The following is a 14,920-nucleotide window of genomic DNA, read 5'->3' on the forward strand; positions in this document are numbered from 1 at the left end:
AACACAAGTACATGGAAGCTAAACAACATTCTGCTAACTAAACATTAGTTTTGTTTGAAGACAAATGGAAATAAAAGCACAGCATCCCCAAATCTACTACAAACAGGTTTGCCAAGAAATTGGCCAACCTAGAAAAAAAAAAGATAAAATCCTAAACCCTTATAATCTTCCAAAACTGAATCAGGAAGAAATAGAAATCTGAACAGACTGATTACTGGTAATGAAAATGAATCAGTAACCAAAAAACTCCCAATAAACCAAACTCAGGGACCAGATGGCTTCACAGGTGAATTTTTCCAAACATTTAAGGAAGTGTTTATACCTATCCTTCTCAAACTATTCAAGAAAAATTAGAGGAAGGAATGCTTTCACATTCATTCTATGAGGCTAGCATTGTCCTGATACCAAAACCAGAAAAGACAGTACAAAAAAGGAAAGTATAGGCCAATATCCCTGAAGAACATAGATACAAAAATTTTCAACAAAATATTAGCAAAAAAAAAAAAAATTCAGCAATACATTAAAGGGATCATATTCCACAATCAAATAAGATATTTTCCAGGGATGCAAGGATGATTCAGTATTTGCAAATCAATTAACTTGATACACCACATTAACAAAATGAAGGCTAAAAATCATGATCTTCTCAATAGATGCAGAAAAAGCATTTGACAAAATTCAACATCCACTTATGATGAAAACTCTCAATAAATTCCTTAACATAAGAAATGCCATATATGGCAAACCCACAACTAGCATCATACTCAATGGTGGAAAGCTGAAAGCTTTTCCTCCAAGATCAGGAATAATAGAAAGATGCCTACTCTCACCACTTTTATTCAACATAGTACTGGAAATGTCAGCTATAGCAATAAGAGAAGAAAAAGAAAGGAAAGACATCCACATTGGTAAGACAGAAGCACAACTGTCATCATTTGTAGATCACATTATACTGTAAATACAAAATAAAGACTTCACCAAAAAACTATTACAACTACTAAATTAGGATACAAAATGAATATACAGAAATCTGTTGCATTTCTATACAATAAAAACAAATTATCAGAAAGAGAAATTAAGAAAATGATCTTATTTATAATTGAATAAAAATAATAAAATAGGAATAAATTTAGCCAGGGAGGCAGAAGGCCTATATTCTGAAAACTATAAGACATTTATGCAAGAACTGAAGATGACAAAAATAAATGGAAAGATACATTGTTTGTGGATTGGAAGAATTAATATTTTTAAGATGTCTATGCTATCCAAAGCAAGCTCCATATTCAGTACAATTCCTATCAAAATTCCAATAGTATTTTTCACAGAACTAGAACAAATGATCTGAAATTTGTATGCAATGACAAAAGACCCTGAATAGCCAAAACAGTCTTGAGAAAGCTGCAGGTATCATGCTGCCTGATTTCAAACTGCACACAAAGCTGTGGTTATCAGAACAGTTTGGTACTGGCACAAAAAGAGACACATAGGTCAATGGAACAGAATAGAGAGCCCAGAAATAAACACACACTTATATGATCAATTAATATACAATGGGGAAAATATAATCTTTTCAATAATGGGTGTTGGGGAAACTGGACAGCTACATGCAAAAGAATGAAACTGGACCACTTTTTTCCATTACATGCAAGAATAAACTCAAAGTGGATTAAAGACCTAAATGTAAGACCTGAAATCATAGAACTTCCAAAAGAGAACAGGCATAAACTCTGGCACATCAGTCTTAGCAGTATTTTTGTGGTATGTGCCTCCTCTGGCAAAGGCAATAAAAGCAAAAATAAACAATTGGGACTACATCAAACTAAAAAGTTTTTTACAGTAAAGGAAATCATCAACAAAACAAAAAGGCAAATGGGAGAAGATATTTGCAAATGATATATCCAGTAAGAGATTAATATCCAAAATATATAAAGAACTCCTACAACTCAACACAAATAAACCAATCTGATTTTTAAAATGGGCAGAGGACCTGAATAGGCATTTTTCCAAAGAAGATGTATAGAAGGCCAATAGACATATGAAAAAATGCTCAACATCACTAATCAGGGAAATGCATATCAAAACCCAGTGAGATTTCACCTCATCGCTGTCAGAATGACTAGTATCAAAAAAGAACAAGAAATAACAAATGTTGGTGAGAATGTGGAAAAAAAGAAACCGTCATGCACTGTTGGTAGAATATAAATTGGTGCAGCCACTACGTAAACCAGTATGGAGATTACTCAAAAAATTAAAAATAGAAATACCACAGGATCCAGCTATTTGACATCTGGGTATTTATCTGAAAAAAAAATTGAAAAACATAATATGAAAAGATACATACACCTGTATCTTCATTGTATGTATGTTCATTGCAGCATTGTTTACAATAGCCATGATATGGAAACAACCTAAGTGTTCACTGATACACAAATGGATAAAGAAGATGTATATATATACACACACACAAAATGTAATATTACTTAGCCATAAAAAGAGTGAACTCTTGCCATTCATGACAACAAAAATGAACCTAGAGGGCATTATGCTATGTGAAATAAGAGAGGAACAAATTGTGTATTATTTTACTTACATGTGGAGTCCAAAAAACAAAACAACACAAAACAGAAACAGATTCATAAGTACACAGAACAAACTGGTGATTGCCAGAGGGGAGGGTATAAGGAGATGGGTGAAATAGGTGAAGGGATTAAGAGTTATAGACTTTCAGTTATAAAATACGTAAATCATGGGGATGTGAAGTACAGCATAGCGAATATAGTCAATAGTATTATAATAACTACATATAGTGACAGATGGTGACCAGACTTATTCTGGTGATCATTTCATAATGTGTATAAATGTCAAACCATTATGTTGTATGCCTGAAACTATTATAATATTGTATGCCAACTGTACTTCAAAATATAAGAATAAATAAATAAAAAGATGATTAAATTGATCTTCTAATTAATGGAATTGATTACATGGCTGAATGATCCAGATTAAATCTTTTTCTATCATTTTAACATTAAGTAAAAATGCAAGTTAATTTGACATCATGTATAACATACTTCATCCATCTGAAAATTCATAATGTTTAAGTGGACTTCATTTCTTCAATATTTTTCCTAGCAAGATCATTATGAGATTCTCTTCAAATAATTCAATGCTTATGATGTTCTTAATGTTATTGATATTCAGTCTTTTGAAATATATTAGTGGAACTAAACAAATAATTATACATTTGGTTTCACATTTTTGGGGAAAAAATATGCCACACTAACTGTATTATCTGCATTCACAAATTCTTGGATCCAGCTGTGGAACTGATTGTTTTTGCATGTGGTCTCTGTAGGGTCCTGTGGGGGAACAAGGAGAGAGAGGAGAGCCTGGAGCAGAGGGCTATAAGGTAATTACAGCAAATTTCACACCTTGCTTCTAAATTGAATCAGTGTTCTCTGGTGGTTTTGCTCAGTTTCAAATGAAAATAAGCATCATTGAGTTATGAGTAATATCTTAAGGTTTTGATCCCAGAAGAAGCCTAGTTCTTTGTACTTTCTGTTCCTTTTTTTCTGGACTCATCTTCACCTCCTCCCATTGCTGCTTTTTTCTCATCATCAGATCTCAGCTGAAATATTACTTCGGGAAAGGCCTTCTCTTTCTGTTCTTCACTTTGCATCATATTAGATTTACTTCATGATATTTAGTGCCTATATTATCTAACCACTTTTTTATATACATTTGGTTTTTTGTTTAGTGTCTTGTCTTTCCCTACCAAAAAGTAAGACCCATGAAAATGAGACTCTTGTCTGGCTTTTTCATCATTATATACCCAATTTCTAGAACATAATGTTCCTGATGTATAATAGGAATTCTATAGAGTTGTCAAATAGGTGGATGAATGTCATTATATTCTCAAGCCTTCTGTCAGTTTTTGTCCTCTTCCACTCTTAGAAGGATTTTATGAGACCAACTTCATCAGCCAAAATTGTATTAGATTATGTATAGAATTTATTCCGTGTCATTTTTATTAGCATATTTATGTTTAGGATGTTCTCTATTCCTGTCTTATCTCTCTTCCCTTCCTGTTTATAGTGTCAGTTGCTAAACAAATTGGTCATCTGCTAACTCTCTCCCTATAGTTTCTATGTCATTCATTTTCTCACAACATTCTGTGCATACTCACAGTATTATCTAAACTTTATCTACATAAATCCTATCTTTCCTTCATAATCTAGTACAGACTCCCTTTTCCTAAGCTCATCCTAACAGTAATTTTTCCATATTCCTCAGTCCTATAATATTTATTATTTATAGAAGTTATTCAATAGAAATATTTTACCATCTTATGTTGCTAATATATTTGCTAATTATTTTTAAAGTGCAGATATCTTAGCTCCCTAATTTGAATATGACCTCTCTCTTTCTTCTACAATGTTTTGTTCTGAGTTTTGTACATAATAGTATATAATATGTATATAAACATAATTCATTTTTAATAGTGAATTGATGGGTTGTTTGATCCAATATACCCCTCTCCCATGTAAAATATCAGTGGCCATATTTGAAATGAAGACTTAAATAGCCAGATTGAATGGACAAGCTGGTAGGTAGGTAACTATCGTCAATATATTAATTTCCTTAAGCCTGAAATCTGAAAAATCAACTTTCACTTCCTAAAATTCTCTTTGAAGTAAATGTTGAAGGTCACTCTAAATGTTTGTGAAATTGTTGTGGTGGCCATCTTGTACTTCTTCTATTTTTAGAGAAACATTTTTTGAATGTCACGTATATTCTGTTTCCAATTTACATAACATTTGGATCTATAAGTGTTTCTTAATCCAAGGAATTCAGTGTATTTAGATACTTTTTGGGTTGAGAAGCCAACCCACTGCTTCCAGAAAAATTTGAAAAGCATCTTAAACTTCCTTAGCTTTTTTTTTTTTTTTTGCTTGAAAAACAACATGACTCTTTTTGTTAGTTCATTTTGTTTTTTTTTCATTTTTTTCATTTTTTAATTTTTTAAAATTTACATCCAAGTTAGTTAACATATAGTATAATAATGATTTCAGGAATAGAATCCAGTGATTCATCATGTACTTATAAGACCCAGTGTTCATCCCAACAAGTGTTCTCCTTATTGCCCCTTGCCCAATTAGCCCATCCCCCCACTCAAAACCCCTCCAGCAACCCTAAGTTTGTTCTCTATCTTTAAGCATCTCTTATGATTTGTCTCCCTCCCTGTTTTTATATTATTTTTGCTTCCATACCCTTATGTTCATCTGTTTCATATCTTAAATTCCACATATGGGTGAAGTCATATGACATTTGTCTTTCTCTGACTGAATAATTTCACTTAGCATGTTACACTCTAATTCCATTGCAACTGGCAAGATTTCATTCTTTTCCATCACCAAGTAATATTCCATTGTATATATATACCACATCATCTTTATTCATTCATCAGTCAGTGGACATTTGGGCTCTTTCCATACTTTGGCTATTGTTGATAGCACTGCTATAAACATTGAGATGCATGTGCCCCTTCAAAACAGCACGCCCCTTTGGATAAATTCCTAGTAGTGCAGTTGCTGGGCCTTAGGGTAGTTCTATTTTTAATTCTTTAAGGAACTTCAACACTGTTCCAGACACCAGTTTGTATTCCCACAAATACTGCAAAAGGGTTCCCCTTTCTCCACATCCTCCCCAGCATCTGTTGTTTCCTGAGTTGTGAATTTTAGCCACTCTGACTAGTGTGTCACACCACTGGTGTGAGACACTGGTGGTGTCTCAATGTGGTTTTTTGGGGTTTTTTTTGTTTTTGTTTTTTTTTTAATATTTTTTTCAACGTTTATTTATTTTTGGGACAGAGAGAGACAGAGCATGAACGGGGGAGGGGCAGAGAGAGAGGGAGACACAGAATCCGAAACAGGCTCCAGGCTCTGAGCCATCAGCCCAAGGCCTGATGCGGGGCTCGAACTCACGGACCACGAGATCGTGACCTAGCTGAAGTCAGACGCTAACCGACTGCGCCACCCAGGCGCCCCTCAATGTGGTTTTGAATTGTATTTCCCTGATGATGAGTGATATTGAGCATCTTTTCATGTGTCTGTTGGCCATCTGGATGTCTTCTTTGGAAAAGTGTCTATTCATGTCCTCTACCCATTTCTTCACTGGATTATTTGGTTTTGGGGTGTTGAGTTTGGTAAGTTCTTTATAGATTTTGGATACTAACCCTTTATCTGATAGGTCATTTGCAAATATCTTTTCCCATTCTGTTGATTGCCTTTTAGTTTTGTTGATGGTTTCCTTTGCAATGCAGAAGTTTTTTATCTTGATGAGGTCCCAATAGTTCATTTTTGCTTTTGTTTCCTTCCCTGTGGAGACATGTCAAGTAAGATGTTGCTGCAGCCAAGGTCAAAGAGGTTTTTGCCATCTTTCTCCTCTAGGATTTTGATGGCTTCCTGTCTTACATTTAGGTCTTTCATCTAATTTGAGTTTAATTTTAAGTAAGAAAGTGGTCCAGGAGCATTCTTCTGCATGCCACTGTCCAGTTTTCCCAATACCATTTGCTGAAGAGACTGTTGCTTTTCCATTGGATAGTCTTTCCTGCTTTTTCATATATTAGTTGGCCATATGTTTGTGGGTCCATTTCTGGGTTATCTATTCTGTTGTTGTGTCTGTTGTTGTGCCAGTATCTGTTCTGTCTATGTGTCTGTTGTTGTGCCATTATCATACTTTCTTGATGATTACAGCTTTGTAATACAGCTTGAAGTCCAGAATTATGATGCCTCCGGCTTTGATTTTCTTTTTCAGGATTGCTTTGGCTATTGAGGGTCTTTTTTAGTTCCATACAAATTTTAAGATTCTTTGTTCTAGCTCTGTGAAGAATACTGGTGTTATTTTGATAGGGATTGCACTGAATATGTAGATTGCCTTGGAAAGTATTGACATTTTAACAATACTTATTCTTCCAATCCATGAGCATGGAATGTTTTTCCATTTCTTTGTGTCTTCTTCAATTTCTTTCATAAATTTTCTATAGTTTTCAGTGTATATATTTTTCACCTCTTCGGTTAGGTTTATTCCTAGGTATATTATGGTTTTTGGTGCAATTGTAAATAGGACCGATTCCTTGATTTCTCTTTCTGGTGCTTCATTATTGATGTATAGAAATGCAGCCAATTTCTGTACATTGATTTTATATCCTGTGACTTTGCTGAATTCATGGATCAATTCTAGCAGTTTTTTGGTGGAATCTTTTGGGTTTTCCACATAGAGTATCATGGCATCTGCAAAAAGTGACAATTTGATTTCCTCCTCGCCAATTTGGATGCCTTTTATTTTCTTTGTGTTTTCTCATTGCTGAGGCTAGGACTTCCAACACTATGTTGAAAAACAGTGGTAAGAGTGGACACACTTGTCATGTTCCTGACCTTAGAGGGAAAGCTCTCAATTTTTCCCCATTGAGGATGATATTAATGGTGGGTCTTTCATACATGGCTTTTATGATCTTGAGGTATGATCCTTCTATCCCTGCTTTCTTGAGGGCTTTTATCAAGAAAGGATGTATTTTGTCAAATTATTTGTCTACATCTATTGAGAGGATCATGTGGTTCTTTTTTTTTAAATGTTTATTATTTTTGAGACAGAGAGACAGAGCATGAGCAGGGGAGGGGCAGAGAGAGAGGGAGACACAGAATCTGAAGCAGCTCCAGGCTCTGAGCTGTCAGCACAGAGCCTGACACGGGGCTTGAACTCACAGACCACGAGACCATGACCTGAGCCAAAGTCAGATGCTCAACCGCCTGAGCCACACAGGCACCCCGACGATCATGTGGTTCTTATTCTTTCTTTTATTAATGTGATGTATCACATTGATTGATTTGTGGATATTGAGCCATCCCTGCATCCCAGGAATAAATCCCACTTGATCGTGATGAATAATTCTTTTAATGTATTGTTTGATCCAGTTGGCTAGTATCTTTGTTGAGAATTTTTACATCAGTGTTCATGAGGGAAATTGGTCTGTAGCTCTCCTTTCTAGTGGGGTCTTTGTCTGGCTTTGGAATCAGGGTAATGCTGGACTCAGAATGAGTTTGGAAGTTTCTTTCCATTTCTAGTTTTTGCAACAGTTTCAAAAGAATAGGCATTAACTCTTCTTCTTTAAATGTTTCCAGGTAAAATTCCAGGCTTTCCCCTGGAAAGCCATTTAGCCCTGGACTCCTTTTTGGGAGGCGGGGGGAGATTTTTGATTACTGATTCTATTTCTTTCCTGGTTATAAGTCTGTTCAAATTTTATATTTCTTCCTGTTTCAGTTTTGGTAGTTTATATGTTTCTAGGAATTTGTCCATTTCTTCCAAATTGCCCAATTTATTGGCATATAATTGCTCATAATATTCTCTTATTATCATTTGTATTTCTGCAATGTTGGTTGTGATCTCCCGTCTTTCATTCGTGATTTATTTGGGTCCTTTCCTTTTTCTTTTTGATCAAACTGGCTAGGAGTTCATCAATTTTGTTAATTCTTTCAAAAAATCAGCTCCTGGTTTCATTGATATGTTCTACTTTTTTTTAATTTCTATATCATTGATTTCTGCTTTAATCTTTATTATTTCCCATCTTCTGCTGTTTTCAGGCTTTATTTGCTGTTCTTTTTCCAGCTCTTTAAGGTGTAAGGTTAGGTTGTTTATCTGAGATCTATCTTCCTTAGGAACACCTGGATTTCTATGTAGTTCCCTCTTATGACTGCCTTTTCTGCATCCCAGAGGTTTTGGGCTGTCATGTTATCATTTTCATTGACTTCCATGTACTTTTTACTTTCCTCTTTAATTTCATGGATAACCCATTCATTCATTAGTAGAATGTTATTTAATCTTCAAGTATTCGTGGTCTTTCCAATTTTTTTTGTGGTTGATTTTGAGTTTCATAGCGTTGTGGTCTGAATATATGATCAGTCTGAATATATGATCACGGTATGATCTTGATTTTTTGTTCTTGTTGAGGGCTGATTTGTGTCCCAGTATGTGATCTAATCTGGAGAATGTTCCATATGCACTCAAGAAGAATATATATTCTGCTGCTTTAGGATGAAATGTTCTGAATATATCTGTTAAGTCTATCCAGTCCAGTATGTCATTCAGAGCCATTGTCTCCTTGTTGATTTTCTGCTTAGATGATCTTTCCATTGTTGTAAGTGGGGTGTTGAAGTCCCCTACTATTATGGTATTATCATCAATGAGTTTCTTTATGTTTGTTATTAATTGATTTATATATTTGAGTGTTTTCACATTGGGAGCATAAGTGTTTACAACTGTTAGGTATTCTTGATGTATAGACCCATTAATTATGATATAATGCTTTTCTTCATCTCTTGTTAGTCTTTATTTTAAAATCTAGTTTGTCTGATATAAGTGTGGGTACCACAGCTTTCTTTTGGTGACCATTAGCATGATAGATGGTTCTCCATCTCTTTACTTTCAATCTGAAGGTCTAAAACTCTTGTAAATGACATATAGATGGATCTTGTTTTCTTATCCATTCTGATACCCTACGTCTTTTGATTGGAGCGTTTAGTCCATTGACATTTAGAGTGAATAGTGAAAGATACGAATTTAGTGCCATTGTGTTGCCTTTAGAGTTGGAGTTTCTGGTGATGTTCTCTGGTCCTTTCTAATCTTCAGTGCTTTTGGCCTTTTTTGTTTTGTGTCATCTTTTCTCCCCTCAGAGAGTCCCCCTTAAATTCTTTCAGGGATGGTTTAGTTTAGTTAACTCCTTTAGTTTTTGTTTGTCTGAGAAACCCTTTATCCCTCCTTCTATTTTGAATGACAGCCTTGCTGGATAAAGAGTTCTTGGCTGCATATTTTGTCAACTTACCACGTTGAATACATCCCGCCACTCCTTTCTGGCCTGCCACGTTTCTGTGGATAGGTCTGCTGTGAACCCGATCTGTCTTCCCTTATAGGTGAAGGACTTTTTTTCCCTTGCTTTCATAATTCTTTTCTTGTTTGTGTATTTTGTGATTTCGATTATGATATGCCTTATTGATGATCAGTTTTTGTTGAATCTAATGGGAGTTCTCTATGCTTCTTGGATTTTGATTTCTGTGTCTTTCCCCAGATTAGGAAAGTTTTCTGCTATAATATTCTCACATAAACCTTCTACCCCTTTTTCTCTCTCTTCATCTTCTTGGACTCCTATGATTTGGATGTTATTCCTTTTTAGTAAGTCACTGTGTTCTCTAATTCCTGTATCATGCTTTTTTGCATTAGCTTCCCTTTTTCTTTTTTCTTTCTTTTTTTTTTTTTTGCTTTATTATTCTCCATAATTTTGTCTTCTATATCGCTGATTCGCTGCTCTGCTTCATCCATCCTTGCCGTTGTGGCAGCCATCTGAGATTCCATCTTGGTTATAACCTTTTTAATTTTGTCCTGACTAGATTTTACTTATCTCTGCAGAAAGGGATTCTATGCTTTTTTCAACCCCAGCTAGTATTCTTATTATCATCGTTCTAAATTCTAGTTCAGACATCTTTCTTATATCTCTGTTCATTAAACCCTTGGCTGTCAATTCTTCCTGTTCTGTCTTTTGGGGTGAATTCCTTAGTTTTGTCATTTTGAAAGAAGAAAAAGAATTGATAAAGTAAAAAATAAAAATGAGAAAATGAGAAACAAAAAAAATACATAAATAAAGGAAGCTAGATCCTAGGTGTGTTTTGGTGGTTGTTGAAAAATTTTGATATAATAGAGAAACAATAGGAAAGAAAATGAAAAAAATAGTAAGAAAAGTTTAAAAACATAAAAAACGTGTATATAATAAAGTAGAATAAAATGAAATAAAGAAAGTGGAATAGAATACAAAGATTTGCAAAAAAACAAAAACATAGTAAAAAGACTTAAACATATTTTTTTAAAAAGAAAATAAAAATAAATTTTTCTCTTTCTCTATCCAAGAAAAAGAAAAGAAAGGAGAGGGGAAAAACAATTTAAACAAACACAGAAGCAAAAAAATAATAGATAAACCAGGAAACAGAATGAAACCTGAATGAAGTTACATCCAGTTTCCCCTAGAACTCAAACTATGAAGCACTCTATACTCCATACACTAAGCACATGGAGTGACTTGTGCTGGTCTTCTAGGGGGCTGCACTTGGAGGTCACAGTTGGGTGGGACTTGTTGTAACAGCTCCATTCTTCATTAGGTGGCACTGCTCAGCTTACTGGGGTGGATTGGTGTGGCGTGCATGCCCGTGTACATGGGCAGGGGCAGTGGAAATGGCTTCACCTAACTTCCTAGTTTTTGGCACAGGAATTTTGTGCTCTCACCGACCCATAATCAAGAAACCCTCCTTTGTCTCAGGCTTCTGTCCATTCTCCACTTATACCCTGTCCATGTCCAAGTCATCAGCCTGTTAGGCAGCACCTCCCTCCTGAGTTTTATCTCAGATGGGGATGTGTTTCCAAACCCCTCATTTCAGAGAACCCTGCAGGTTGGACCCACTCTGACCCTCTGGGGGAATGTCTCACTGAGCAATGGCCAGCTTGCACCAGAATGTGTTCATGCAGTGGTGCAGCAGCAGAGGTTCAGAGATTATGGCAAATCACAACATACAGCCAGCACCAGGTTTCACTGCACTCTGGTGTCTTTGTCCCAATATCAGCAAACGAGGCTGCTCTCCAGAGTCCGCTGGGACCTTTGCCTGTGGGGAGGCCATATGGCCTCTACCAAATGCACTCAAAGCAGAGGAACCCCTTCTCCCCTTGTGGCCCACAGACCCCTTGAACCTTGCTGTCTGCTCCTGGGGATTTACTCAAAACTAGAGCACTGCCAGGTATTGAGCTCCAGAACTTCCAACTCTGTGGTCCACTGTTTATAGATTCCTAATGGTATTGTAACCCTCTCCTTTCTCCCCAGCAGTGGTTTCTAAGAACAGATTTCTTGTTCAGTCCCTTGTCAGTGTTTCCACTCTTTCCAGCTACTTTTGGGGGGAGTGCTTTTCCTATATGATCCTAGTGTGCTGCACTCTCCCCCTTTTCCTTTGTTCTCTGTCCAGAACAACACCTCCTTACCCTCTGCAACTTTTTATCCCCCAGTTCACCTCTTCGCACCGTGTACCTGCCGAGTTCTGTGGCTCAAGTTATGCAGATTGTTGTGTTAATCATCGGATCAATTTCCTAGGTGTTCAAAATGGTTTGGTGCTGATCTAGCTGCACCTCAGCGATGAGACAAGCTGAGAACTTCTATGCTGCTGTGCCATTTTGGAAAACATCTTCCTTAGCCTTTTCTGTGCATAACTTCACACATTCGCAGGAAAATCAAGTTCTTGCAATATCTTCTTTTGGCCTCTACCAACTGTGAAATATTTGGTTGCTAAACTAGCAAATTTACTGGCAAACAAACAAATAGATATTCTTTTGGAAGAAGAAAAGAATCTCTTCATCTGGCTAACAGAAGAGAAACCCTGCCTGTCTTATTCTGAATAGTCACACCTTATTCAGAAATCCTTCATCAGAGAACTTCTTCCTGGGCTCACTGTGGAATCAATTTCTCCTTCCTCATTCCACAAATATTCCTGATTATGTTTTCAGTTGTCAATATTTCATGAGTTAGTTTGATCCACATCTTCCTTTTTGACTTATTCTATCCTATGTCCTTAGTCTTTAGAGGTCATTTTGTAATTTGTTGGTGGTTTTATTCTAAACAAGCCATCATGAACCAGGAAGCCATAATAATTTTATTACTTAGACATCTGAAAGCCATGAAATATCCACACTTGTCCCCTGCCAGGTTTTCCAAGCACAAGTTTGATTCATATAGGGGAACTGTGCTTTATTTATAGCTAGATTATTCTGTTGTAGCCTCAGGTGAAATTTTCAAATGTTTGTTTTTCTATCATTTTAAAGTGTATATACTATCATTTCACTGTGGTAAACTAATGATTAACATTATCGTCAACCCTTCTTTTAATTGTACTAAAATGCACACAATATAAAATTTAACATTTTAACAATTCTAAAGTGTACAATTCAAAAATATTAGTACATTCCCAATATTGTACAACCATCACACGCTACATAGTTCCAAAACATTTACATTACCCTAAAAAGGAAGCCTCATACCCATTAAGCAGTCAGTCTGTATTTCTCCCAGGCTTTGGCAACCATTACTCTGTTTTCTGACTCTATTGAGTTATCTCTTCTGGATATTTCATATAAATGGAATTGTATAATATATAGCTTTTTGTGTCTGGCTTCATTTCACTTAATGTATTATATTGTAATTGATGTTGTAGAATGTTTTAGTACTCCATGCCTTTCTATGACTGAATGATTATCACCAATCTTTTTAAAAATATTTTTATATTTACAAATGTTCTTACAATTGTAGTGAGCTCACAGTTATCTTTTGGGATTAAAAAATTGAATGATAATGTAGATTTTGCTTCCATTTTGCTGCGAACAGTTAGAAATTTTTAAAAATCTTGTTCACCATCTTTTGTTCTCTTTTCCTCTTGAAGAAACTGAGAATTACAAAAGTCATGTGTCTTGCTCATTATCATCAATAAATACTTAGTAGTAAGTACTTAGTACTTATTAGGAATCATTATACATGACAGATCTTATGTGTAATGCATAATAAAATCTCTGTCCACTCATCATATATTTGAGTGTCTGCCATAGGCCAGGAACGGAGCTAGAAGACATAAGTATAATACTGGATACCCCAGATACAGTACTTGCCTCTGTGGGCATCACATGTAGAAGACATATAATAAGAACATTTAATCAGCATAAAAACAGATATAGTAAATTATAGTTGTCATCCAGAAAACTATACATCCCAAACGTCAAGATAAATTCATGTAAGGCTTGAGAAAGAGAGGAAATATAGTGGGAATAAGCATATTATACTGTCAACGTCTGCTTTTTAAAAATATGAGCAGAAATATACAGGTACCCAAGATTAAATCAGACTAAATTTGTGTGAGATGAAGTCCTAGAAATACATGGAATAAATTACATTCTAGCTCAAACTCCATTTCACTTTGGTTTGGTCAGTTTTATCATCCTCCCCATTTTGATCATATTCTTTCTATGTCTTCAATTCAGTGAATGCTACCATCAGACATTAAGGTATTCAAGCCAATAAATGAATAGTCCTTCTCTCTATCTTTCTGTCCATCTCTGTATCTCTCTGTCCCCCTCTGTCTATTGCTCTCTCTGTGTGTCCGTTTCTATTTCTCTCCTTTTGTTTCTTTCTGTCCCTTTATCTCTCTTGTTCTCTCCCTCCTCTCCCTTGTCTCTCCTCTCATCTCTCAAATTTAATTGGCCACTTCTTTTGACCTTAGATAGCTCTGGAATCTAGCCATTTTGCCCTACTTTAGTTTAGGTTTCATCCTTTTTGTCTGAATTATTGTAATAGCTTCCAAACTAGACTCCCTATCCCTAGTCATAGCCCTCTCAAATCCATTCTCCACTTAACATGTTCTGTCAGATAAATATTCATTTATTCCCCCATGCTATCCACTCTGCCAGAATATCTTCTTTTTACTTTACTGCCTGGAACACTCATCCTTCAAGATTCAGCTTATCATCACTTCCCTTATAAAATCCTTGACCATCTAACTCCCCTTCACCATTTAGCCCATCCCACTACTAATATCATCAGGCAAAGTCAATCACTTCCCAGAACCTTGCCTACATAACTTTATAATAATATTTACTACATCATATTTAATTTTTAACATTGCAGAAAATGGCCTTTCTCAATTTTCATTGAAATAGACAGAACTAGAAGAATTACAGTGAAACTTCTAGAAAGCAAGTTTGTTTTTAGTGAGATTTGTATCCAGACTTCACAAAACCAGGAGAAGCTATTGGCTATTTTATGACCATTTTAAAAAGGTCTTTATAAAACACA

General features: G+C 35.5%; 1 protein-coding gene across 1 annotated transcript in view; it reads left to right on the top strand.

The window, feature by feature from the left end:
* Positions 1-14,920, top strand: part of COL24A1 (collagen type XXIV alpha 1 chain) — a 410,128-nt gene that overhangs the window by 321,504 nt on the left and 73,704 nt on the right. The window contains exon 44 of the mRNA XM_047871498.1: positions 3,356-3,409. Within this exon, the coding sequence (XP_047727454.1) occupies positions 3,356-3,409 (54 nt within the window). The remainder of the gene's footprint in view (positions 1-3,355; positions 3,410-14,920) is intronic.

The sequence above is a fragment of the Prionailurus viverrinus genome, chromosome C1, assembly GCF_022837055.1.
Source record: "Prionailurus viverrinus isolate Anna chromosome C1, UM_Priviv_1.0, whole genome shotgun sequence".
Taxonomy (NCBI): Eukaryota; Metazoa; Chordata; class Mammalia; order Carnivora; family Felidae; genus Prionailurus; species Prionailurus viverrinus.